Here is a 23,215-nt window from a genome sequence, read left to right on the forward strand (position 1 = left end):
AATCTTCTAGATTTAAGACTGTATAGTACATTCTTTCAGCTGCCATTCAAAAAAGTTACTTGTCCTTGTTCTTCATAAACTAATTTCTTAAAACTTAATTATTTCCTGATGTCTTTCTACTGACTAGAGGTGTTAATTCCCCTCCAACACAGTTTAGCAAGTTTAACTCGTAACTACAAGCATACAAACAGCACCCTCAGTCACGCTAATCTAGAGCCTTTGGTAATTGCAGTTCTCCGGCCAGCATAAAGTAACAGCTATTGACATGAACCTGTTCCAGCTGCTGTAAAGGCTGTTCTTGTCCTAACTTCAGTTCGTGTCTTAATTCAACTTCCAGAAATTCAGTTTGTTATGAACAGGCCTACCCTAAGCTACTGGAGGGCAATCCCAGAGCTTTACCACAATGCTGGTAACTTTGGACTAGTTTCGTGTTCATTCTACCAAAAGAAAAGGTTATTTTAGGGTTGGTGCTATTGCATAAGATGGAAAAAGAGTATTGTAAAAGGAACATGAAACAGCTTCAAGGTAGAGGACTAGATGAAGAAAGACAGCTTATTTATCAAACTATGGTCCTCTAAGATGTACTTGTCTAAGGATGTTTGACTTGCACCAGGGAGGGGGAAGTTTTCAGTGCCCATAGTGTAACAGCCTCATACAAGAATTTCAGGTTTGACTTTGAAATTTAATCGCTTCTGTTGTGTAAGAACAAGATAGAGGTACTTGATAAAGGAGTTAAAAAAATCCAGGGTGCCTGTCCAGACTTAACACTCCTGTTATAGATCTTCCATTAAAAACCTGAATACAAACTTAACCTCTCAACATCCCTGTTCATTCAGTTTGACATCAACTGTAAGAACAGGTCAGAGTAGGCCAGAAAACTCATTACCATTTCCTAAACAACATCAGTGAACAATAACAGAAGTCCCACATGCAGATGAAGGATGGCGCCCTGTTTGCCAGCATATGGAGCAATTCATTGGCAGTGTGAAGAAATCAGTTCTGCCCAGCCACGCAGGCGTCACAGTTAGGGCTTCCTTGCACTTCTGGAGTCGGAGTGTGAAGAGCCAGCAGCTTTTCAATAAGAAGGGTAGTACTTAACCGAAGCACCCCACCAGTTCTAAGAAAGTCGCTCAAGGGCTGGGAAAAGGTCTCTGCGTTCCACTGGCACTTTCCAGTTCTGTATCTCTGTCCTCAGCTTCTGTAACAGCAACTTGTGGGTCTTCTGTGACATCAGCCAGGCCCTGCGCAATTGGGGTATTAAACTCCTCCTCTTCTGGGTAACTAGGAGAGAGCTCTGTTAAACGAAAAACAAGGTGGCCCACAGTGAGAAAGCACTGGTGCTGTGCGCTTAATGACTGCAGTTTCTGTCACTCGAATCACGGCTCCTGACTCAGGAGCTCAGTTGCCTAAGCTTATTGGCTTAACACTTCAGTCAGAATTCTTACCGTTGTGTTGCGACTGGCTGTTGCACTGCATCTTTGCTTGCCTACGTTCCAAGGCCAGCTGCCTGTTCCTCTTGATCCGCTGTTGTTGCTCTTCTGTGAGAGTTGTACCAGGCAGAGTATCCAATTCTACATTCCCAGAGCATGGATACACTTCTTCATTGGCTGTATCCAGTCCATTGCTTTCACCTCCACCATCTGGATAAAAATTGAAAAAGTAAAAGGGTGAGGAGGGGCAGAAAGCAGTATTTTGAACATGGAGAGGATTCTGCTGCTCAATATCTGTCAAAGAGTTTTAAATAATTTCTGATTATGTTCTACATTTTAAAATCATTATGAAAGTTGAAGATCATTCCGTGATTTAGTTTTAACTTGCAATTATCTGTCTAGGTCCCTATTCCTGATACTCAAAATAGGAAACAAATCAGAACCCAGACACACTTCAGTAATAAATACCCAAGTTTAAGGGAAGTACAGCTCTGGGTACTAAGTTAGCAATTGTAAGCCGTGCTTGACAGTTGAAGGGACAGTAAGTTCAAGCTGTTCTTACCAAAAGACCAGATACTTTTCTTCCCATCCCTTTGGAAAGTAGAAGGAGTAGTTCCAGGAATCAGACAGATTCGTCACAGACACTAAATAGTTTCGAGTTTGCTGTGCTACTGTTACAGAATATTTACTCATTTGCTACATGCAAAATGGAGGCAGTCCAATTCTGTCACAGAACTTCACCCACAAACAGAGAAGGCAGAGCACTCTCTTGAAAGAGTGCCTGAGGCCAAGTAAGCTTGTGCCTCCGCAGTACTCGAAGCCCATGAACACAGAAGGTACTTGACAAGGGTTTTTTTTTAATACTATACCCTAGACTGAGTTTTTATTTCAAACTGCAAGACACCCACTCAGGTTTGTCAACTGAGGACTGATGGCTGTAGCAGTACACTGGCTAACACGGTTCAAGACCTCACCAGCACTGCACTGAAATACAGATGTATGGAACCATCGCACAGAAAATCTGATAACTCTACAGACACTGTCGGCAGGAACCATTTACTTCACTGTTTGTGGCTGCTTATGGCTGCATTCCATTTCCAGCAAATGCAGTCAACAGCAAAGACAGCCACACAGCATTAACCACCCCCACGGTTTTACCCACAAGTAGGGCAAGGCTGTAGCATTGGGTAACTCATTCCCCAGGTGTGAACACAAACTAGACAAATGGGTAGATAACTGTCTCAAGAGCAATCAGCTTTTACTTATTAGAGTAAAAGCAAAAAACCCTGCAACAGACCTTAGGAAGGGCTACAAAATTCTCTCATTTCTGCTAATGAGGTTTCTTTCAAACAACTAGGTGAACTCTGCTCCCTCTTTCTAAAAAAAGCCTGTTTGTTTCTGAGTTATCTAAAAAATATCATCTGAGTAGAAGAGACTCCTGAATTATTTACTTGTTAAGTGGATAGATTTTGGTATCAGAAGAAAGAACACTCAACAATAGGCACACAACAAGACTGACACACGCACCAGTGCCCACAGGTATTAGTGAGTACTTTCCCTATAGAAGGCTCAACATCCTGACTTCACCATAAGAACCGGTAGTAGAAAGACAAAGATTATTTATTTTTTTTTCCAAAAACATTGCTAACACCACCAGTGGTAATACCCACTTTTCATTTCCTTCCTCTATGCCATGCACTTCATGCACATACAGAAAGCACTTCAGTCTGAGAACCAGTTCAGTTTTGTAGATCTGAGTCTCACAGAAACTTGTTTGTTTTTTCTCCCCCCCCCAGAAGCCTGGTTTTAAAATAGAGGACCACTCAACAATTTCTTCTAAAACATAAAAATGTATCGTGGGCATTGATTTCTAGTTGGTAAGAGGGGAAGAAAAAATTTTAAACCACTGAACTAACAGTGTAACAAGCATACCTTCATTACCTGTGAAGTCTTCAGATAAAATAGGAAGATCAAGTCTAATCCGTTTTAGGCAGGTCTGCAAAACAAGTGAAATTAGTATTTCACCTGTGACAAAATCTTTCACGTTACGTTGGTATGTTTTTAATAGTACTTGCATTTCTCTTTACATTTTATTACTCTAAAATAATATTCCCTTCATTATGTGTCTGACCCTCAACTTGAATTGAATGCTGTGGTTTGTTTTCCTAGCCTTTAATCTGTCCCTTAGCCAAACGAAGCAGCATTCTTCCTAAGTCTTCTTTTGCAGATTCAAATGTAAAAAGAGTTCCAGAACTCTTCAGCAAATCACTTTGGTAAAGATGCCCTGTAAAAGTTGAAGCAGATTCTCTGAAACATTAAATAAAGGCTATATCTAAATGCCAGATGCCTTAAATACTTCAAATACTGGAAATAACTTTTTAGAACGAGATAAATTAATTTAAATAACATTATACACCTAAGCAGCATGTATAACTTACACCTTTTGCTGTATAATTGTTCTAAACCTGTTCCTTACGCTACTGCACATTGCATGAAGACAAACTGACAAGAACAATACATGCCTGAACTTCCTTTTTGCTTCCCAGAGACTCCACTTTGTCAATAAAATCATCAAATTGCAGTCTTGGAAATAATCTATGAGCCCAATGTTCCATATGTCGTATAAGCGTCTTCAAGTCCTCTGCCTTAAACATAAAACAAGATATCCAGCTGTTAGAAGTTAAGTCAGCAGACTGCAGAAGTAAACACGATAGTAATGTTTCTAAAAAGATTAAGCACCTGCAGCTTGAAAGTCTCTTGAAAATGTAAGTAATATCAATGCTTGGGTAATCATTCCTCCCATAATGAAGTCTGTGAGTGCAATTTCAAGCTATGAGAAAAACAGTGATAAGAGCTCAGGGAAAGCATTTGCATATATTGTGAAACACTTGATAGCTTCTGAAAAGTTGCCCGTCAGCAACCTAGGTGTGATCTCAGTCTAAAGAAGTAATATTTATGGGGCACAGCTGGTATTTATTTTGATATTTAGAACACACAGAAAGACATACACCTAAATAACCTTATCTGATAAAGATTTTTGCTCAGATTAAAAGTATTGTCCAGCTTCTCTGTGCCTGCAGTTGTAAGAAGAAATTTTATACTGTACGTGTTTTCTGTAAACCAGAGATACACTGGCATTCTTGCAAGCGTGCCAGCAAATGTCTGTGTATGCTAAGCACATCCAAGACAATAAAGCAGTTTGTAGAGAACATACTGCTATGTCATACACTTTTAATATCAAAAACTTTGGGATGCAAGTGTCACAACAGCCAGGAGACTGTCACTTACAGAGGAAATTAATCATGAAACAAAAAGGTAAGACATTCCAGATATATTAGCAAGTCTTATAAACCTGTTCCAGTTCCCAAAATCTCTTTCTATGGACAATACAGAAAGTCAGAGACATGGTATTCTAGCTTCGAAGGAGAGGCAAAAAGCTTTGATATCAAAACATTTCTTTTGTTAAGTAGTCTTGTATTTTTTTTTAAGCTTCTAACTAAAAATCCCAGCAGGGTACATACAAATACTGTTAGTAAGCCCCCTTGCACATAACTGGCTAACCAGAGATTGATATCAATCCTCCCCACAGAGAGGCAATAAATCTATCAATTTAAACTAATCTTCCAGAAAATAACTGAAAAGTTCATTATGTCTTACCTCATGCCCCTTACCCTTGAACTTTACGTTGTCAAACATGTGTCTTAAGGCAGGAAGTCCTCTTTCTGAAACTAACCTGTAACAGGTGAAGTTATTTGAAAACCAACCTTCTTTTGTTATAAAAACAAACAAAAAAATCCACATTCCCTTACGTTGTCTAAAGCTACAGAGCTCTATTTGAGAGAGATGCAGAATTAGAAGCCATTAAGAAAACAAAGGAAATACAATGAAGACTGCTGTAAGACGACACGTTTTTCAAAATTCATAATACCTATACTTCTAGTCCAAGCTGCTTTTTGATTTTGGGTACATGGCAAGAAAATGGAATGGTCAGTTCTAGTATCCATATTGCCCAAATAAAGCTTGTTAGACACATGACCAAAGCATCCACCTGTGGTATCACTGAATAACTTCATCAGTATCTTTAAAATGAAAGAAATTGGAACGTCAGATGTTTTCCATCACTAAGAAGGAACTTAGAGCAGTTTTGGTGATAAAAGCAAGGAAAATACTGAAATCCTTTACACGGAGTTTACCTAGTTTGTAAGTAAGATGAGTGTTAAGCATACTTTAACATTTACAGCCACTGTTTAACTGAGAATTTATTTTGAAACACACTTGAAATAAATTAAAGAAAACCACAATACTACGCTGGAAGAGTCCTATGCATGAATAATTAATATCTATTAACAAAATTATGAGTCACGTACTAAGTCCCAAGGAGACTTCAAGAAAGTTAAGACTAACAATAGCATTACAGAGGTAAGCAACAAATAAAAGGTTGAGATACAGCACACAAGCACTTTCATCTCTAAACTCCTTGATATTTGACTTGGCTATGACCAAGCAGATATTGCTGTAACTTTTGTTATTATGCCACAGACATATACCAAATTCAAAGAAACATTATGCAATAATACCTGTGAGCATCTAATTTAGGTATTGATCTTTTAACTGCTTTCCGTGTAGCTACAGAAGAATCCTTTGTCTGTGACTGCTGGTTTCCATCTGGTTCTAACAAAGAAAATAACATACTGTAAGTACACAGCACAAATAGCATCAACTGGAATTACATTACATAAAATTTAAGTTTCTACCCTATTTGAAGGGCAAGTCACAAGCATTTGAGTGCAATATTTCATCTACCTTCTCATGCAAGTCTGGTAAGAAAATAGATATCTTACTATTCTGAATGAACTTTTCTAGCAAAGGAAAACTTTTCTCTTTCAGCCAACCTAATTTTAGAACTTTTATACTTTATTTCTGGTGAAAAGTGTACCAAGAGTAGATTCTGCCAATTCTAAAAGTTGAAAAAAAAAAATCAAAACATCAGTAAACATAAATAATCTTTCCCAAAGTTTCCACTGAAATCTGAGAGCCAAAACTCTAGTACAGCCTTCAAAAACAGAGTAAAGAGGTTACGTAGGCACCTGATTGTGTTCATTTTAAGAACCAAAGTTAATGTTTTTTTTGATTAGAGCTAGCTTGACTGCAACAGACAAGGTACCGCTGTCCATCACATCTAAGAATGAATTATTTATTACACTGATTTTTTGTTTAACATTTTCATACTCTGAGCATCAGGAACTCATGAGTTAGAACTTTTCATACATCAAAGAATTGTAGCTATCCAGAACTGAAAGGAAAACACATACTTAACGTTACTTTTACTCATAATTGACTATAAATAACACCAAAAATAAAGCCTTTATACTTTCTATTAGCTTGTTCAGTCCACTGGATTGCACTAAGATCTTCTCAAACGCAAATAATTTGTTTTACTGTCCTGAAGTGCCTTGGATGTTTTCCAGGTCAGACGTTCTACAGAAACTACCCAATTCCAGCAGGAATGCTACACTCGACATTCTCGCGCGCGTGTTCGCTTCCACGGAACATGCAAAAATGAACTTTTCCCACAAGTACGAATCCACAGAATCAAGAACAGCTTCAATTTGAATTGACTGCTTTTTTTTAAAGCCATACAAGACTATTTCTATGCAGCAAGCTCCAGCACAATCCCCGTTTCAGCCCCGGCGCCCTCCTACCTCCGCCAGCCTCAGCCCAGTCAGCCCCAGCCGCCCCCGGGGAGGCAGGGGGCGGGAGGGGCGGGAACCTTTCGTCTTCTGTGTTCTCGTAGTCGGGGAGATCGAACAGGTTGTTCTCCAAGGGGTCGATCATGGCCAAAAACGAAAGGTTTTGGTCTCCTCCCGCAGGAACCACCACAGCGTTTGAAAAGAGTAGCAACGCGCCTCAACGCGGTCCCCGCTGAGGGGAGGCACCGCGAGAGCCGCCGATCTCGCGAGACCCCGGCGCTGAGGAGAGCGGCCGCGGGGCAGGGCGCATGCGCGGAGGCTGGAGCGCCGCTTTTGGCGCCAAAAGGCTGAGGGGAAAGGGAGGGGTGGAGCGGGGTAAAATGAGTTATAAAGATACATATGCATATAGAGAGAGAGTTATAAAGTTACATGTATATATAAATACATATATCCTGCATATATAAAGTTATTTATAGCTTTGGGAGCTATGCTGCATACGCCCGGCACTGAAATAAACCACATACCTGCTTTATAACTCATTTTGCTTTTGAGTTGTAGAGTTCTTCCACGAATCACTAGAGGGAATGGCTTCAACTTGTGCCAGGGGAGGTTCAGGTTGGAAATGAGGAGACATTTCTGCTCAGAAAGAGCAGTCAGGTGTTGGGATGGGTTGCCCAGGGAGGTGGTGGAGTCCCCGTCCCTGGGGGTGTTCAGGGAAAGGTTGGACGTGGTGCTTGGGGACATGGTTCAGTGGGTCACATTGGTGGTATGATGATGGGTGGACCAGACGATCTTAGAGGGCTTTTCCAGCCTTAAAAGTTCTGTGATTCTATGGCCTGGGGGGCTGAGGTCCTGCTGGCCTCATGGAGCAGAAAGAGCAAAGTCAGCGACAGTGCCTTAAGGGAACTGGGTTTCTCTGGTACCTCTCCAAGTTTGATGTAGGTAATGTACCTGTTAATTTAATGTATTCCATCTAACACAGTAAAATCAATTACATGCGCTTTAAATTGAAAGCATAAATGTATTACCCTTTAGTCAATACGATTTTAACTGTGTTTAAAAGATGTATTTCCAAATGCAGGAGCATCTTTTATAGTCAGGAGTACACATAATAACAGTGAACACGCTGATGGGTTTATTGGCATTCAATCAATTTTTCTGAACTTTTTAGATATGACCACTTTTCCTCAACTGTGGCACACAAAGTATGAAAAATACACACAAAGATAACTCTAGTTCTTATAGATCATGAGCTGCTAATTTCCATCCCAAACACTGTAAAGATGTAATAAAATTACTGAAAATCCAATTTCTATATAGAGAGCTCTTTATATTGGAATTAATAGTCCCTCTATATTAAAACTGTTTATCAGCAAAGGAATCAGGTTTTGCATGTAGCCTGAATATCAAACTTACAACTATTAGTGTGACGCATCTTTTCACTTCAATTTTCTCCTTAGTATTTAATGCTTTTTTTTTTATTATTATTTTTATTTTTTGTATGTGAAATAACTGTGTTTTAAATTCTTAGGTAATGGCAACTGAACTTGCTAGAGCTAACAATTTCACCATGTCAGCTGGTCGATATGAGCAGAGCTTTGTCCTGTGACAGGTGTTTTGTCTTAGCCAGAACAGGTAGGTACTGAATATTAAAAAGTGCTTTGAGAAGTATAAAAAAATACTATCCAAGAGTTAAAGTGGAAGATCATTTACGATCTCTGTAGAGGAGTATCGTGTTATAAAACCTGTCATATTTATGCATCTGATTAATCAATATTTTTGAAGAGTGTTTAATTGGAGATTGGATTTGATGCCCTAGGTGGTTCTTTCTCCTCCTATGTTCCTAATTAAATGAAAAGCATATGCCAGCAGGCATTGATTATTGTTTTTTCCCCCCCAGGAAATGAATAAGCAGACACATGCTGATAAAATAATAAGCCAGAGGAGATAGGAAAAAAAAAAAAAAAGAAAGAAAACCTTGCTTCAATTCTAGAAAATACTTCTGGTTTCTAGTTGAAGTGAAACAGAAGCATTGCTTGTTTGTTTTTTATCGAATAGTGTTATTTCATTAGAGAAAGTGCTGAAAATTAGGATTTTTTTTTTTAATTTTAAATGTCTCATTTTCTGTTTTATGTTACACATGATATATGGCAGAGAAAATCTATAAAATGGATGATTGGCTACTTCTGCATTTGGAGGGTTTTATATTGGCAAAGCTGTTCATGCAATAAAAGTGCTCTGGATCCAGTGAGCCCTTGGCAAAGGAGGCTGTATTTGTACCAGGGTAGCTGTGTGGTGGATCAGACCTCACAGATGTAGAAATGATCAGGTATTTGTGGGTTATAACTTGTTTATAACCTAAGATTTATATTATGCAGTCATCTTAAATGTTAATTTTTAAGCCGTTGGTACACTGCTCAACATTTCAGATAGTGTTCCAATCCAAAGTGGTTTTTTCAATCTCTGCTTCTTGAGGAATATAAGATGTGCAAGAAAGACTGTGATCTCTGGCTGGTTAAAAGAAGGTATGTCTGTTGGCTGCCTTCTAATCATTTCTGATCCTGTAGACCAATTTAATTAGAATTTGAATCAGGCTTCTTAAATTCCATTGCTTTTGGGACTAATTATTTCCTTAAATTGCTCTGTTAGCCACTAAATAAATTACAAAGTATTAAATCTTTCACATAAAAATTTGCATGCATCTGTTCTGTCATTAAAATATGCATCTTTTTGTGGCGTTTTAAAAGTTAAGTTTTAAAAATAGGGGTAATTCAGTAGTGCAATTAATGTATCCTATAGTCACATTTTCTTTTTCATGCAAGAAACTAGACAAAATCTGGTATGCTAGTTCCATGATGGAAAAAAGTAGTAATAAAGAGAAGCTCCTCTGATGCATTTCTGTTCACAGGGACATATTTCAGTTCTATTTATTTCCAGTGGTGCTAGAATCAATAAATCAGAATGGCTGCCTGTTCAGAAGTCATTCACAGAGATTACACCACCTTATATTTTTTCTTTATCTTTTCCTGTGGGATCCACCTCCAGAAGCACCTGTTCAGTGAGCAAAATGCAGTTCCTCCCACCGAGAATGTTTGAATTCCCAAAACGTGTTTTGGTTTGGGCTGGAAAATATGCTTGTTTTTTGGTTGCAAATCTACTGAAATTAAAACTGTTTGTTTTACAGAAGTTCAAACCAATCTATAACAATTTTGAAACATTTCAAATGTGCTCTGTAATCATATACAGGAAAATTGGTCATTCCATAGGAGTGCCTGCGGAAGACAACGATGGCAAGAGCAATCACAGAAATGGTTCCTGCAGAACCACTACACAGAAACGGTTCTGTATGGCATCAGTACAGAGACCCACGTCTTTATTTCTGTATTCAGTCAATTCAAAAATCCCCTTGTTTTGTCTGTAGGTCAAAGGGCCTTTAAAACAGGTGTGTGAATTCAGTAATTTCTCCAAGATTCCACGGGACTACGTTCGCAATGCAAGTGTAACGTGCTCCAGAGGAGGGAGCTGTCTCTTAGTGTTTGGAATCTGATGGAGGGACCATGTCTGTGACTAGCAGAGCTGTGAAAATAATAATTCAATCTTTTCTATTTAAAAAATGCGCAAGAAGTTGCAAACAATACAGCATCTTTGTGTAATATATAATGTACCTTGTTCATAATTTCAGTTTCCAAAAAAGCATTAATGACTGCTTTGATTATTTTACTTTTGAAAATGATAGAACATTAAAATGTGGAATTGACAGTTCTACATACAAAGCATTTCCAATGTAAGTTTTGTTATGGAATTCACTCTCACTGCAGTCAGCTAGAGTGATCTATGATGCCTGCTTCTTTCCTGCTATGCTTCAGAATTCCTCCATACCGAACCCTCTGTTTTCAGTAGGTATGTCAATCATTCATCTGTTGGTGTAGATTTTCAGCATGTAGTTTATGATGATGGAGAAAAAACAATTTTGTTACTGGGGGAAATAACAAACTACATGCAAATTCACAACATAGAACTAAAATTCTTCCTAGTTCAGTCCAAATATTTCTCTGCAGAGGAGGCTGGTGTTTCAAAGGAGTCCTTGCGTTTCCCCACACAGTTGTGTAAAGAGAGAAACAACCTCATCTACAGGTCAATTTCTTCATTAGAAAAAAAAATCTGATTTTAGCATAGAAAGACTTGATACTTCTGAGTTACTGTAAATAGTAGTCATTCAATTTTACTACAGTGTCTTAATGCTGTGGCAAAAAAAAAAAAAGGAAAATCATACATAATTAAACATTCTCAAGTAACTATATAAATCGTATTTTATTCTATAATAATTTCTGGTTGAATCAACTCATTGGAGTGTAAAATCTGTTAACATTTTGAAGCAGTTATTAATTTAAGTGAGGTATTCATATGCCTGCCTTGTATAGCAAAACAACTACAGCTTCAAAAAGCTTCTTCACTTGAGGCAAAAGAAACAAAACTGGCACAATGCCAGTTACAGCAGTCAGCGCCAGGACTGCCAGAGGAACTGAGCTTTCACTCTGCCAAGTACCAAGCCGCTAACCACCGCCCTAGCACCAAGGTGCTCAGAACTTCTTCAGTTCTTGGTTCACAGCTCTGTGGGAGATTTTGTTTACCACTGAAGCAAACTTCAGAATAACTGTAGTCTTTTCTTGTAGATCTGTCCCATTTGTTGATGGATTGGAGCACTGTACGGTACAGGCACTTACAGTAGCAGTTGCAAGAGTTTTGCAGCTGTGTCAGAAAGCAGAAGAAATCTGCAAGTGCTTCTTGATGCATAACTTCTCTGAGTACAGGCCTTAAAAGGGTTTTCATCTCATCTCTCTGGGATTCAGACAATGAGAAATTAATCTTCCAAAGAAGCACAAACTTTACCAAACCTGTCTACAGCATCTCAGCATCAGAGGCAAGGTTTTAAGATGACTGTATCCACACAAGTCAAATACGTGTAATTCCTCCGGAGTCCTATTAGCATACGAATGTCCTAGTTTTAAGCACCGCACATAAGGAATACCCAGCCAACTCTGTTGATCCAGATAGGTCCATAGGTGGTACACCAATATTCCATTGTTTCCTTTTGAGATCTACAAATAAATGACCAGAATCTTTTTAAATTCTCCTTCTCAGGAAGAGAACTGGCATGGAGGGATCACTGATCATGACTGGAGAAAAGGGACTTCCATTACTGTTGAGCAAGTCTGCTTATGCCAGGTGAGATCACCGATGGACAGGAGCGAGGGTGCTCAGCTCTTACCGAAGGTAAGGCTCGCTGCTGCCCTGTGAGCACATCCCAGGCTGTAAATGTGGTGCGTCAGGCCGAGCTGGGCTTTTCAGCCATTCAAGGTGTACCCACCACACCTGGCCCTGATGTTTGGAAGCAAGCTGATTTTAAAGCAAGGCAGCACTCAGCTTATATCCCCCACTCAGCTTATATCCCAAGGTGGAAGCTTTTTTTTAAGTGACAAAGTGGCTTTAGTTCTCTGGAATTTTAACCTCATATTTCTGTTGGTGTATTTCTCCCTGAAACAACCTGTATACAAGACACGCTGTTCCCTCCGTGGAGTAGGATTGTAGCCTTGTTCTTTGTTAGTTAGGACTTCTATGTTTAAAACTGTTAAAAAAATCAGTGGGTTCATAACATACAATGCCAATATGCAATGGTGTCTTTATCACTATTATTGTTTTATAAAGCATTCTGTCTCAGCCATATCTCACTTCTGTGTGCCAATATATGATAGCTCCTGGTAAGTAACATTTTTGTTTTGCCTTTAGGCTGCCTAAACTAATGCAATTACAAAAACCCCCAAACAGCGATGTGAGTCAGAACTTCACAGAAACGCACACAGAGAAAACCACGATCCCATTAAGCATGAAATGCCTGTGACCAAACCTGATCATTCCTAACAGCTACGCAAAATAAAAGTCCAGAGAAGCGAGAATAAAACCTTTGGCCTTGTGTTTTCATACTTTTTCTGCTCTTTATAACTCACTGTTCTCTGAGTGTAAGTTTCCTTTAAAATTTTTACTGCAGGCACTTAGTTTAGTAAAAAAAATAAATAAATTAGTAGCTGTGAGTAGCCCAAGGTGAGGTTTTGTTGTAGCTATAAATGCAGCAGTTCCCCTGTCTGGGTGCATTACGGAGGGAGATAAACAAGCAGCTGCACAAAACACGCCTTAGCACCGTGGTTTGCTCTGCGGGGAAGATGCTGGGGCTCGTTGCACAGAGCTGCTTCTCTTGGTTGCGGTGAGAGCTCTCTGAAGGGACAGAGCAGCACCAAACCCACAAAATTTTGGCCAAGCCCCGGAGCTGATGCGAACCCGCTCCCCCCCCAGCCCCTCCCACCAAGTGAGGGCAGAGCGCTGTGAGGGCATAGCTCCGCGGCTTCACCCTCCGCCAGCGCGCATGCTCCTGCCTGGCCTCACCTTCCCGGGTGTGTGTGTGTGGGGGAGCGGCTCGCGCAGGCGCAGTGCGGAGGAAGGGCGCGGCCTCAGCACGGGCTCCGCGCGCCGCCGGCACCAGCTCGGGGCCGCTGCGCGGGGGGGGGGGAGGAGGGAGCGGGGGCGGCCGGAGCAGCGCCTCAGGCACCGGCACCGGGCAGCGGTTTGGGGCCGCCCGGGGGCCGCCATGCCGAAAAAAAAGCCGGGCCCGATCCAGCTGAACCCCGCGCCCGATGGCTCCGCCGTCAACGGGACCAGCGCCGCCGAGTGAGTCAGGCCCGGGGGGGGGGCGTTCGCTGAGGGGCCGTTATGGGGGGGGTGTCCCTGAGGGGCGCCTCACGGGGTCAGCGGCTCCCGAAGGGTGAGGGGGGGGGATGAGGAAAGCGGGGGTAGTGTGGGGGGCGTCTGTCAGAGGGCTGGGTTATGTAATGATGGGGTGAGGGCCAGGTTCTGCCTTCCTGAGTAACGTGGGTGCAGGGAGAAGTTATGTTGGGAGTCCTGAATTTGTAGGAAAAGTGATGGGGTTTGTTTATCTGTCCCCTTTTTGACTTTAAGCTGATGTCAGTGAAGCTGTTTCTCCGTAACTAGTTTGTAATGCTAGAGAAATCCGTGAGTGCGCTGGGAGAAGCTGTTCTTGAGTTTTCCTGGCTCTAGTATCAGCATTATGCCTTACAAAATAAAGGAAGGTAAGTCGAGGCTAATCGTGGGCGTGCTTTTTTTAAAGCGTTGCTTACAAAGTAGCACTTGAGCACATGCACGGTAGTCAGGCTTCATATTGCAATGGCAGCACCGTGAGGTGTCACAAAAAGAGCTTCCTCAGGTTAGCAGGTCTGTGTTTACTGCTCTGTCTTTAGGTTAAGGTGATGGACTAGCTCCTAACGAAGGCGTGAAAAACAGATGCATGTTGGAAGAGCGCATTCCTTTCCCTGTATGGTTACTTCACTCTTCTTGGATACATAAGCAGAGCTCTGATGTACTTACGTACTGCACTGTCAGGATATGCAGTACAGGGCTGCACTGAGATGTACAAGTGTCAGGTTCCGAATTGTTCCGCATGTGGTGGTGTTGCCACGTTTTCAGGCAGGCTCAAACCTCAGAATATACTCGGTATCTCACAGCTCCTGCTGTGATGTTTCTAGCAAAGTCTTTTGATGACGAACTGAAGGGTGAGCTCTTAAAAACTGTCTTGTGGCAGGGATTCCTGATTGCATAATAGTCAGAACATAATCCTTAGGTACAGTTTTTGCTCTGGATCAATAGGGGGAAAGATGTTATTTTTTTATATTTGTCTGTATAATACTTTACAGTTGATTTTCTTCAAGGCAGCTGAAGATAAGCTTATACAGTTTTCGGGGATCCCTCCTGCATACTGGTCTTGTTTTATGGAATAAATCCGATATACCTATCGCTTATTGTGCCATCTAAAGTTAAGCACCAAATACACAGTATTTAATACAGTACTTATCTTAAACATTTCTTCACTTAAGAAACAGCGTTCATCTGAAATTGCTTAGATGTCTGATATTCATTTACTTCTTGGAAACTTACAGAGAGACCCATGGGAGTGTAGAGTCTTGCTTACACCAGTGAAGAGTCTTGCTGCATTTTCTGTTTTGGATTTTATTTGGTATATGAGACTTTTGGTATATATAGACTTTTGCTCTTCGTTATATGTTAGTCCTATACCTGGCTTTTGCCAAGCGTAGAGATGCGTAAAGATTTTTAAAAACAGCAGCTTAGAGAAGAAGTAAATCCAGTAACCTGTTGTCCCATAAACAGCCAGAATTAATTTGTGGGATGAGGGTGTATAAATCCTCATTGTGAAAGACTTTAAGTTGCAAAGCATAGTTGCATCAGAATATCAGAATTTGGAAACGGTTTTGGAATGAAGCTGAAAACAGGCTTTTTTTTTTTTCTTTCATCTGCAAGCTTTCTTTTTTTCTTTCCTGCTGTGTAGTTTTTCCTTCTGGTCAGTGCTTGAAACCAACTGTAGAGGTGTTTGTCAGTCTGTATACATGGTGAAGTGTTTCAAGTATGTTATGCAGCTGCAGACTACCATATTAACACTTTCTGAAGCTTTGTTCCTGACTTAATGGAGTTTTGGCTGTGTGAGTCTCCAGCTACTTATTTGCTTCCACCATACACAAACCTGTCACTTTGATGCAAATGATCCTGGCTGCTTCCCTGTTCTTTTTCAGAGAAGTGAACCTCTCAAGAGAGAATGAAAAGAGCTCGAATTATTTGGTTAAGTAACATGAAGACTGAGTGAGAGGTGATATGATTGCTCTCTGTAAATGCACGAAGGGAGTTTCTTAGGCTCAAAGGCAGTGCTAGCACAAAATCAAAAAGGTACTGTTTGGCTAGCAGTGGTCTTATGTTAGAAATTGGGAGCTTTCTGGCTGTGGGTCAGAAGATTCTGCAACGTTCTGAACAGCCACTTACCCCTGCTAGCTTTCAAATATTGAAGCTTAATACTTCTGGGAATGGGTGCATGTGGTACTTGGACTTCGTGGCAGAAAGGAGGGGGAAAACACAAAACTAAAAGAAGAGGAGACTGGGTGGTTGAGGATGTCTTGCTTCCCATGCCTGTCTTGTCCTCTGTCTTCATCCTTATTTGGCCTTGGGATCAAATTGACTGGAGTGAGCAAATGCTTGTGGGGTGAAGGGTGGTGCGTTAAGAAGTGCACAGTGATCCTTGCTCGTGTTAATTATTTTTAAAAAATCCTGTCAGAGTGTTATAAAGGAGAAGTAGAGCACTTGCAATTTAAATATGTGCATGCGGCCCATTCAATTCAATTTCACGCTGTTTTTCTGTGACAACAGCTTTTGTTATTTGTAGCTCGTTATATGCAGTTATTACTTCTGTAATCTGTGCAGTGTATTTTGGTGCTCTCTGGTGCCTTCAAATCCCTAGCTACTCAGTGGACAATAGAGAGCACGTATTACAAGATTTTTCTGTGCTGTGAACTTCACTTCTGTTTTTGACATTTCCTGCTGAGAAGTAGTTACCCAGAGCTGACCCCGTGCTGCTCTTCTTGAGCTACTTGTTGCTTTATATCATCGGAATGAGGCTGGGATGACGCTGGCCAGCTGCAGACTTAATTTCATTCTGGTACTTCTGGAACGGCACAGGTATGCACTTGCAATGATTTTGCAGAGAGAATGGGAGAAAAGTGAAAGAAACCTGAACGCAGTAAGAGGGATGCTCCTTCCCTTTTGACTGAAAGTGACAGGATAGTTCCGTCTTAACAGCCAAAAGGAACAAGAACAAGATCTCCACTTTCTCTTCCTCTCAAACTTAGGTTTCCATCCTTTTGAATATCTGATAGTTGTTGCTCAATTTCTAGGTTTATTTAAATCCAAACTAGACATGCAATATTAAGTAGACGCTTTGCAAAGAGGCAGGAGGGTACGTTTGAAGTTTTTGTATTACAATAAGTATTTTGTTCACATGAGAACAAAGTTACTTCCATGTCATTTTTAATTACATCTTTACAAAAGCAGTTAAGCAGAAGGAAGGGTTGTATTTATAATGAGGGAGTTATTTTGATGTAAAATGCCAGTGAAAACAAACACAGCTAGTTTTCACCTTGCTTTAGGTACTCCAGTAAATGCCAGGTCAGGTAAGGGCTATGTGTATGGTGTTTACAAACCATTCCAAAACAGAACTTCCACTGTCTTGTCTTAGCAAGTATCAAAAATGCAAGTATCTAAATGTGGTCACTTTACCTGAAGTGCTGTTGACTGAGAAGGCACAAAATGCAACAGTTCTATAGCTACAGCCTTGTAGTATAAACTTACTTAGAAATTGGCACATTTTTTATTCATCAAAACCTATCATTTATGAGTTAGGCTGTGCAGTGAGTTTTGAAGTGTCCCACTGACCTCAGGATATTGGATGAAAATCTGCCAGTTAAAATTCCCATGTCCAGAAGGATACATATAGGGGAAGAAAAAAAAAAAAGGTAATTCAAGATCTCAGGGCATGGATTTTATGTTTAATGAGAGGCTGTGACTAGAGAATGTCTTGGCATGTAATGTAGGCTATTTAAAAAATGCTATTAGAAAAAGTGGAGTAAATAGTCAATACAACATCTTGTCATGGAATGCAACAATCCAATGAGCCACAAAATGAGACGGAGCCTTGTAATTAGTTTTTTAGTTCGTTTGTCTGTCATGGAAGAGATTACTGCTACAGTTAGGAGCGTGCATTAAAGTTTGTTGCAGCTTAAAACTTTTCATTTCAGAAGAGATGTTTTCTGATTGCTTTGCCTGTCTATCAGTTGCACATACTAGCAGAATTGCTCTAAGCCTCGCTTTGTTACTTATTGAGTAAATAAAGACTGGTGCTCTCTCTGGTACTATCATTTGAACCTTCCAGAAGTGCCTGGGACTAAAAACTTCTTAAGATGGTGTCACTTTTGTGTTGTATAAGCATTCATATAGAAAAAGTGGTTGCAATTGAAGTCTGTTTTTTTCCCATCTGTTTAAAGAATTGCAAAATCCACAACTACTTATTTATTTTGGTAACAGCTGCTAGCTCCCAAATCAAGCCTAAGCCTTAGTCTCTGCTCCAGGAGGATGGTGCCAAGCAAGTCTCAGCTGTGATGAGGTATGATGTGAGGTGGAACGAGCAGAGCAGGACTGTGTTTTTGGTGACTGGCACTAAAGACAGTGCAAAAAAATGTGGAAGAAACACGTGAAAGGAAAAGTGGAACATGGAATTTGTCATCTTCTAGTGTGCTGTAAGGAAGTAAGTTTTTGAGAATATAAGAAGGTGCTGGCTACAGGTTTCTACCACCTCTTAGGGACTCTATTTCTTCACAGGACGTGTCTTAACAGAAAGTCCAAAGGCTTTCTAAACTGTTCTGAACCTAACTGTTGCCAGCAGTGCTTACGTGTGTTCTGTCTTAACTGCAGCATATCCTCATCTTAGAACCGTTCGAAGCAATGCGTAATTTCTTAGAAATTGACTGGCAAAATCCAGTCATAAACTATAATTCAGTTCTTAATGTGAGTTTTTTCTTGTCGCTTTCTGTTTATCCTGTTCAAATTGCATTAAGGAAGCCACCAAGTAGCTGGCATGACCTCTGAGTGCAGCTGCCTGCATTTGATAGTCAAAGAGTAATTTGGGAATTACACAAAAGTGGCTTGAACTTCCATTTGTATTGACATTTCCAGAAGTTGCTTGCTTGTGATGTGTCTTGCAATTTTCATGTTTTTCAGCATCTTTCTCAAGGGAACTTCAGTTTGGGCTTCGTAGGAGTAGGTGGGGATGGGAGGTTGATTTTGTTTTTATTCACTTTTTGATGCTTGCATTGAAAACTGGAGTGGTGGGAGGTGAGCAGCAGGATCGGTGGGCTGCTCTCGAACAGACCTCGTTCCAGCAGAATCATCCTGCACAGAGTAAATCTTCTCTGGCTCGCTTTTCTTGGATGTGAGTTTAGATGAAATGACGGGAAGGTTTTCACCAAGTTGTTTGTTTTAATGCCTGCTGGATCACCGCTGCTTTTGTTGTTTTGTTTTTCTTTTCCTTTGCTTTTAAAACCAAATAGCCTCTGATTAGAGGCAGCCCCTGGATGGAATTCCTTTGACTTCAGAGGATTTCTGTGTGTCGTGTTCTGGAAGATTAGGTCCTGAAATTTTATGACTGAGCTGGCAAGATTGCTATCGCATTGCATGTGTACAGGGAATTACTGTGGACCTGTAAATATTTACAAGAAAATTCAAAAAGACAGTTAATACTGAAGTAAGAGTACTGAGTCTTGTTACACACACACACATGTAGACATAATGACTGTAATGGCAACTTATTTTAATTCTTATGATGTGGTCATTGTTCAGAAAGCATAAATCAGCTTATTAGAGTTAAATAAACCAGGCATAAAAATGTTTCATTCCAGTGGTATCACAGGTAAGGCAAGTGCTGGTGGTTAATATGGAGCCAGCAGTTTTTTTTTTTTTTCCTTTTTCTGCCCTTTACAACAGCAGTTCTGCAGATGGAATTAGAAAGGTGTGATTTCACGATTGCACACATGCGAGATCCTGCTACTTCAGAACTTCTGTCCTCCTCTTGCTCTGCCCACGTGTTCCTGAGGCTCCTTTTCTTGCATCAGCTCTTTCAGTGAGTCAGGCTTCTGTGCTGATTCAACCTAGAACTTACCCACCAAAGAATCCCAGATAAATTTTTGTGGGGCTGTCTGCTTGGGCTCATGTTAGCACTGATATAGCCCCATGGTGAACTTAATCAGGGAGATACTACAGCTGAAAATATGCAGTTTTTTTGGTGATCTTTGAAATGCATCTGTTCTGAGTGGGGTTATTCAGGAATGAATGGCCGGGGGCAGAATGGGGCAGAGTCTGTGCCAAGAGCCCAAGGTTTTGCAGGATTATGAGACAGCATACCTGGAGCCTGAGATACTACAGAGAAATGCAGAGATTCAGTAATTACAACAGTTTCAGAGTAGCACATCTTTTAATTGAATAGTCTTAGATCTTTGTCTCGAGAGGACCAGATTACCTTCGAGATCTTCCAGTATTACTTAATAGTCAAAGAAGGCTTTTTCATTTAAAAAATAATAAAAGAAGGGGACTAGGCAAGCCCCATACGCAGCTGAATTCTTAGTTTGGCATAACAGCAGTGCTGCTGTTGTTAATCTGGGTAAAGAGTCTTTGCTTAAGTGCTAGCTGGGGGAAAAAAAAGCCTTAAATTGTGGGAAATTTACAGGAGGTGGGAAATACATCAGCAAGCAATTTGAGTGCATACCCACTAAATACTTCAATGTACACGGGAGAAGCATTCTGAAATGAACTGGGGAAGGAATTGTCTGTTATGTGCAGTAAACCTAGGTGGCCCCTTTAAATTATTAAATTTTCCAGTACAAAAGCTCCCCCATCCTCCTCCCTGTGTTACCCTTTTTACAGCTGCTCTGGAAGCTGCATTTGTTCTCTCGTCACTGCCCTGGGGACTGCCTGGGATTTAGCAGTTTATGGATTCCACTGCCAAAGCACAAAATCGTCTCTCCAAGGAAGCAATGGTAGTTGATAACATCAGTTTCTGGGTTGCTGAATTTTTGGGGAGGGCATTCCGTCTTCCCACGTTCCTCCTTTGTAAGGAAGCAATGGAATCTTGCTTCTGAAGGCTTGCTGATACTGTTAGGAATTGGCAAGCAGATGATTTCTGGTTTGATGTGCGTTCAATATTACTTACTCAGGCAATCTTTTATTCTTTGGAATGAGTGTGCGAGCCTTTCTGCCAGTCATTGCCCACAGCAACTGAGCAAACGGGCAAGGCTAACTCCCTGCTCACCATCCCTTTGCAAACATCTGCTGTTCAGCCATTGACCTGAGTCTTGTCTGAACAAGAGGAGAGTGAATTCCAGCAAACTTCTGCCTCCTGACAGCTGAGGACGTTCTCTCTCGCCTGGGTTCGTTGCCTCACAGGCATCCAGCAGGAGGAAGTGAACAGTGGTGTCTGTCGCTGCGTGACACATACAAAAGAAATAAGAATGGAAGCAAGATTATGTTTTACTTCATTCTGAGAGCTAGAACAGAGATGTTCCAGCATTGCCAGTTTGCGTGCTTCCTTGTATGAACAAGTATCTTCCTAAAAACCAGCTTGAAGGTTTCTAAAACAAACTTAAAACTTCCTGGTAACTCATCCTTCCTTCAGTGTGTTGGTTTTTTTTGTGTTCACAACTCAGCATTATTCTCTGCTTTTCTAAACTTTTTTCAGTGTGGCAGGAAGATGAGTCAACAGCTTCAATGCAGAAATCTAGCAATCAGAGAATGCATTTTTCTGGGGAGGGGGAGAAATTCTGTTCTTATATGCGGAGATATTCTGCTGAGATGTTTGGGGTGTGTGTGTGTGTAAATATGTATTGTTAAAGCCTGTACATAAAAAGTCAAAATAATTAATTTCTTTTACTAAATGGCTCTGTTGGTAAATGTCCTGTGTTGTGCAATCGTTCTATTGCAAATTTGGGCAAAGATCACAGCATCACAGAGTGGTTTGGGTTGGAAGGACCATAAAGCCCTCCCAGTTCCTCTCTGTTCGTGGACAGGGACACCTCCCTCTAGACCAGGTTGCTCAAAACCCCATCCAACCTGCCCTGGATAGATACAAGCCTTCTGTTTGTGGTTTTCTCTGGATCCCAGCTGTGGCTCTCTGTATGCACTTACCTGAGTGTCCAGGCAGTGCTCTTTGCCTGTCCCTGATGTCTCAGCTGCAGCTTTTGACAGTTTCTGTTCTGGACTTCCTGCTCGGCTCTTGCACTTGAAGCTGCTCAGTTCTAACCTTGGCCTTTACAGGCCCTATAAACAGATAATGTAACTTCATCTTTTTATTATAGTGTTTCCCTGAAGCCGTGCCCTTACCACAGAAGGAAGTTGTGAAGATATGGATTTCGTGGCTGTTGCCCATATTTATCCCTTTTTATCATTAAATTCAATTTGGAGTTCAGAGAGTTAAAACAGTTGAAAACCAGGGATTGTTTAAATCCACATGTATTGGCTGACTAGACTTCTGTAAGATCTTTGTGCTCTGTGTTGTGTTTTGAATGCCCGACAACTAAGCTGGGCTCCGTGAGGTTGTCCCATGGTGTTGCAGACCCAGTGGTGCCTGGGGAAATGGGCGGCAGGAGCACCAGTGTTTGGGAGAGGAGCATCCAGGACTTGGATTTCCAGTTCTGGAGACTCAGTTTTTAGGATTTGCAGGCTTTATGTGTAACAAACTATGGATGTACTACTGCAGCAAGCGTTGAGGAAGCCTAGTAACTGAGCAAAGCACTGTTTGTGTAGCTTAGCCACAGCATTAAATATGTGAAAGGGGTGCCTGGGCCTTGCTGGCAGCTGCTGCCACGTGGGACAAAGGGCTGTAACCCTTAGCAGAGGCTGGGAACAGCTGCAGAAGAAGCTGGGAGGAAAAGGCACCCAGGGCAGGAAGCTGATGGCTGTCCCTTGGTGCTGCCATCCACTTGTGGCTTTTTTTTTTTTCCTTTGCTGAACTCAATCTTCAATTCAAACATTATTTGGGAATAAAAAAACTGTGCAAAGTTTAATGGCACGCTGGTTGGGCTAAAGCAAAGGAGGAAAGAATTCTCAAGCAAATATTCCTGCCTGACAGATCAGCCTACAAGGAGTTATTTATGTTGTGTCGTTTGTTGGATGTTTGAAGTCTTACCACATTTTCATCTTTAAAACATACCCCATTCTGCTTCAGGAAAAATGGGAATAGAAATTTTGGGTGTTATTGGTCTGGCAGGACACTTTAAGTTAGGAAAAATACACTTCTAGTATTTTATTTATCTTTTCCAGAGAAATAGATGTTAGCCAGAATCATCTGCCTCTTGCTCTTACTGGGTAGTTCTTTTCTGGTAGCACTAAATATCAAAATGTGCCCTACTGGGTCTGTTCCAACCTGAAAGAGGAACGGTATGGGGTGTTAATATCGGTGCTAGAAAGGAGCAAGTGTGCTGGGCAGTCATATAAGCGCTTCCTTTAGTGGGACGTGTATGGAGGACCTCTGACACGCTGCAGGAAGTGAAAACTAAGTGGGAGTTGAAATACAGTGTCCTTTTTTCCAAGTGAGAATCCTTTGCACCTGGAGTGAGTTCAGATCTTGCTGAATTGTTTTAAGTGCGA

At 41.0% G+C, this 23,215-nt stretch overlaps 2 protein-coding genes and 1 non-coding gene across 4 annotated transcripts in view; 1 reads left to right on the plus strand and 2 right to left on the minus strand.

Moving 5' to 3' along the window:
• Positions 1–3: 3 nt before the first annotated feature.
• TIPIN (TIMELESS interacting protein) lies at positions 4–7,346 on the minus strand. Of its 2 annotated transcripts, none has more exons than XM_032195034.1 (7): positions 7,133–7,346; positions 6,008–6,101; positions 5,088–5,163; positions 3,953–4,075; positions 3,372–3,426; positions 1,446–1,640; positions 4–1,294 (listed from the first exon to the last, which is right to left on the minus strand). In XM_032195034.1, exons 1-7 carry the CDS (start codon positions 7,263–7,265, stop codon positions 1,131–1,133), a joined length of 840 nt encoding a protein of 279 aa, XP_032050925.1. In that variant the 5' UTR covers positions 7,266–7,346; the 3' UTR covers positions 4–1,130. The 2 variants fall into 2 exon arrangements, with proteins under 2 accessions (XP_032050925.1, XP_032050924.1); XM_032195033.1 differs by having other exon boundaries at positions 6–1,294; positions 3,363–3,426.
• On the minus strand, positions 2,425–2,560 carry LOC116493756. Its single transcript, XR_004253793.1, has one exon.
• Positions 7,347–13,683: 6,337 nt separating the features above from the next.
• Positions 13,684–23,215, plus strand: part of MAP2K1 (mitogen-activated protein kinase kinase 1) — a 36,617-nt gene continuing 27,085 nt past the window's right edge. Inside the window, exon 1 of the mRNA XM_032194729.1 lies at positions 13,684–13,840. Within this exon, the coding sequence (XP_032050620.1) occupies positions 13,761–13,840 (80 nt within the window). The 5' untranslated portion in view covers positions 13,684–13,760. The remainder of the gene's footprint in view (positions 13,841–23,215) is intronic.

This window comes from Aythya fuligula, chromosome 11 (assembly GCF_009819795.1).
Source record: "Aythya fuligula isolate bAytFul2 chromosome 11, bAytFul2.pri, whole genome shotgun sequence".
Classification (NCBI taxonomy): Eukaryota; Metazoa; Chordata; class Aves; order Anseriformes; family Anatidae; genus Aythya; species Aythya fuligula.

Coding starts and splice junctions, on each gene's coding strand:
- TIPIN (XM_032195033.1), bottom strand. CDS start 7,265: ATGATCGACCCCTTGGAGAACAACCTGTTCGATCTCCCCGACTACGAG. Junction 5,164..6,007: donor CCTAAATTAGATGCTCACAG/GTATTATTGCAT, acceptor CACCTGTTACAG/GTTAGTTTCAGAAAGAGGAC. Junction 1,641..3,362: donor AGACTTCACAGGTAATGAAG/GTATGCTTGTTA, acceptor ATTTTTATCCAG/ATGGTGGAGGTGAAAGCAAT.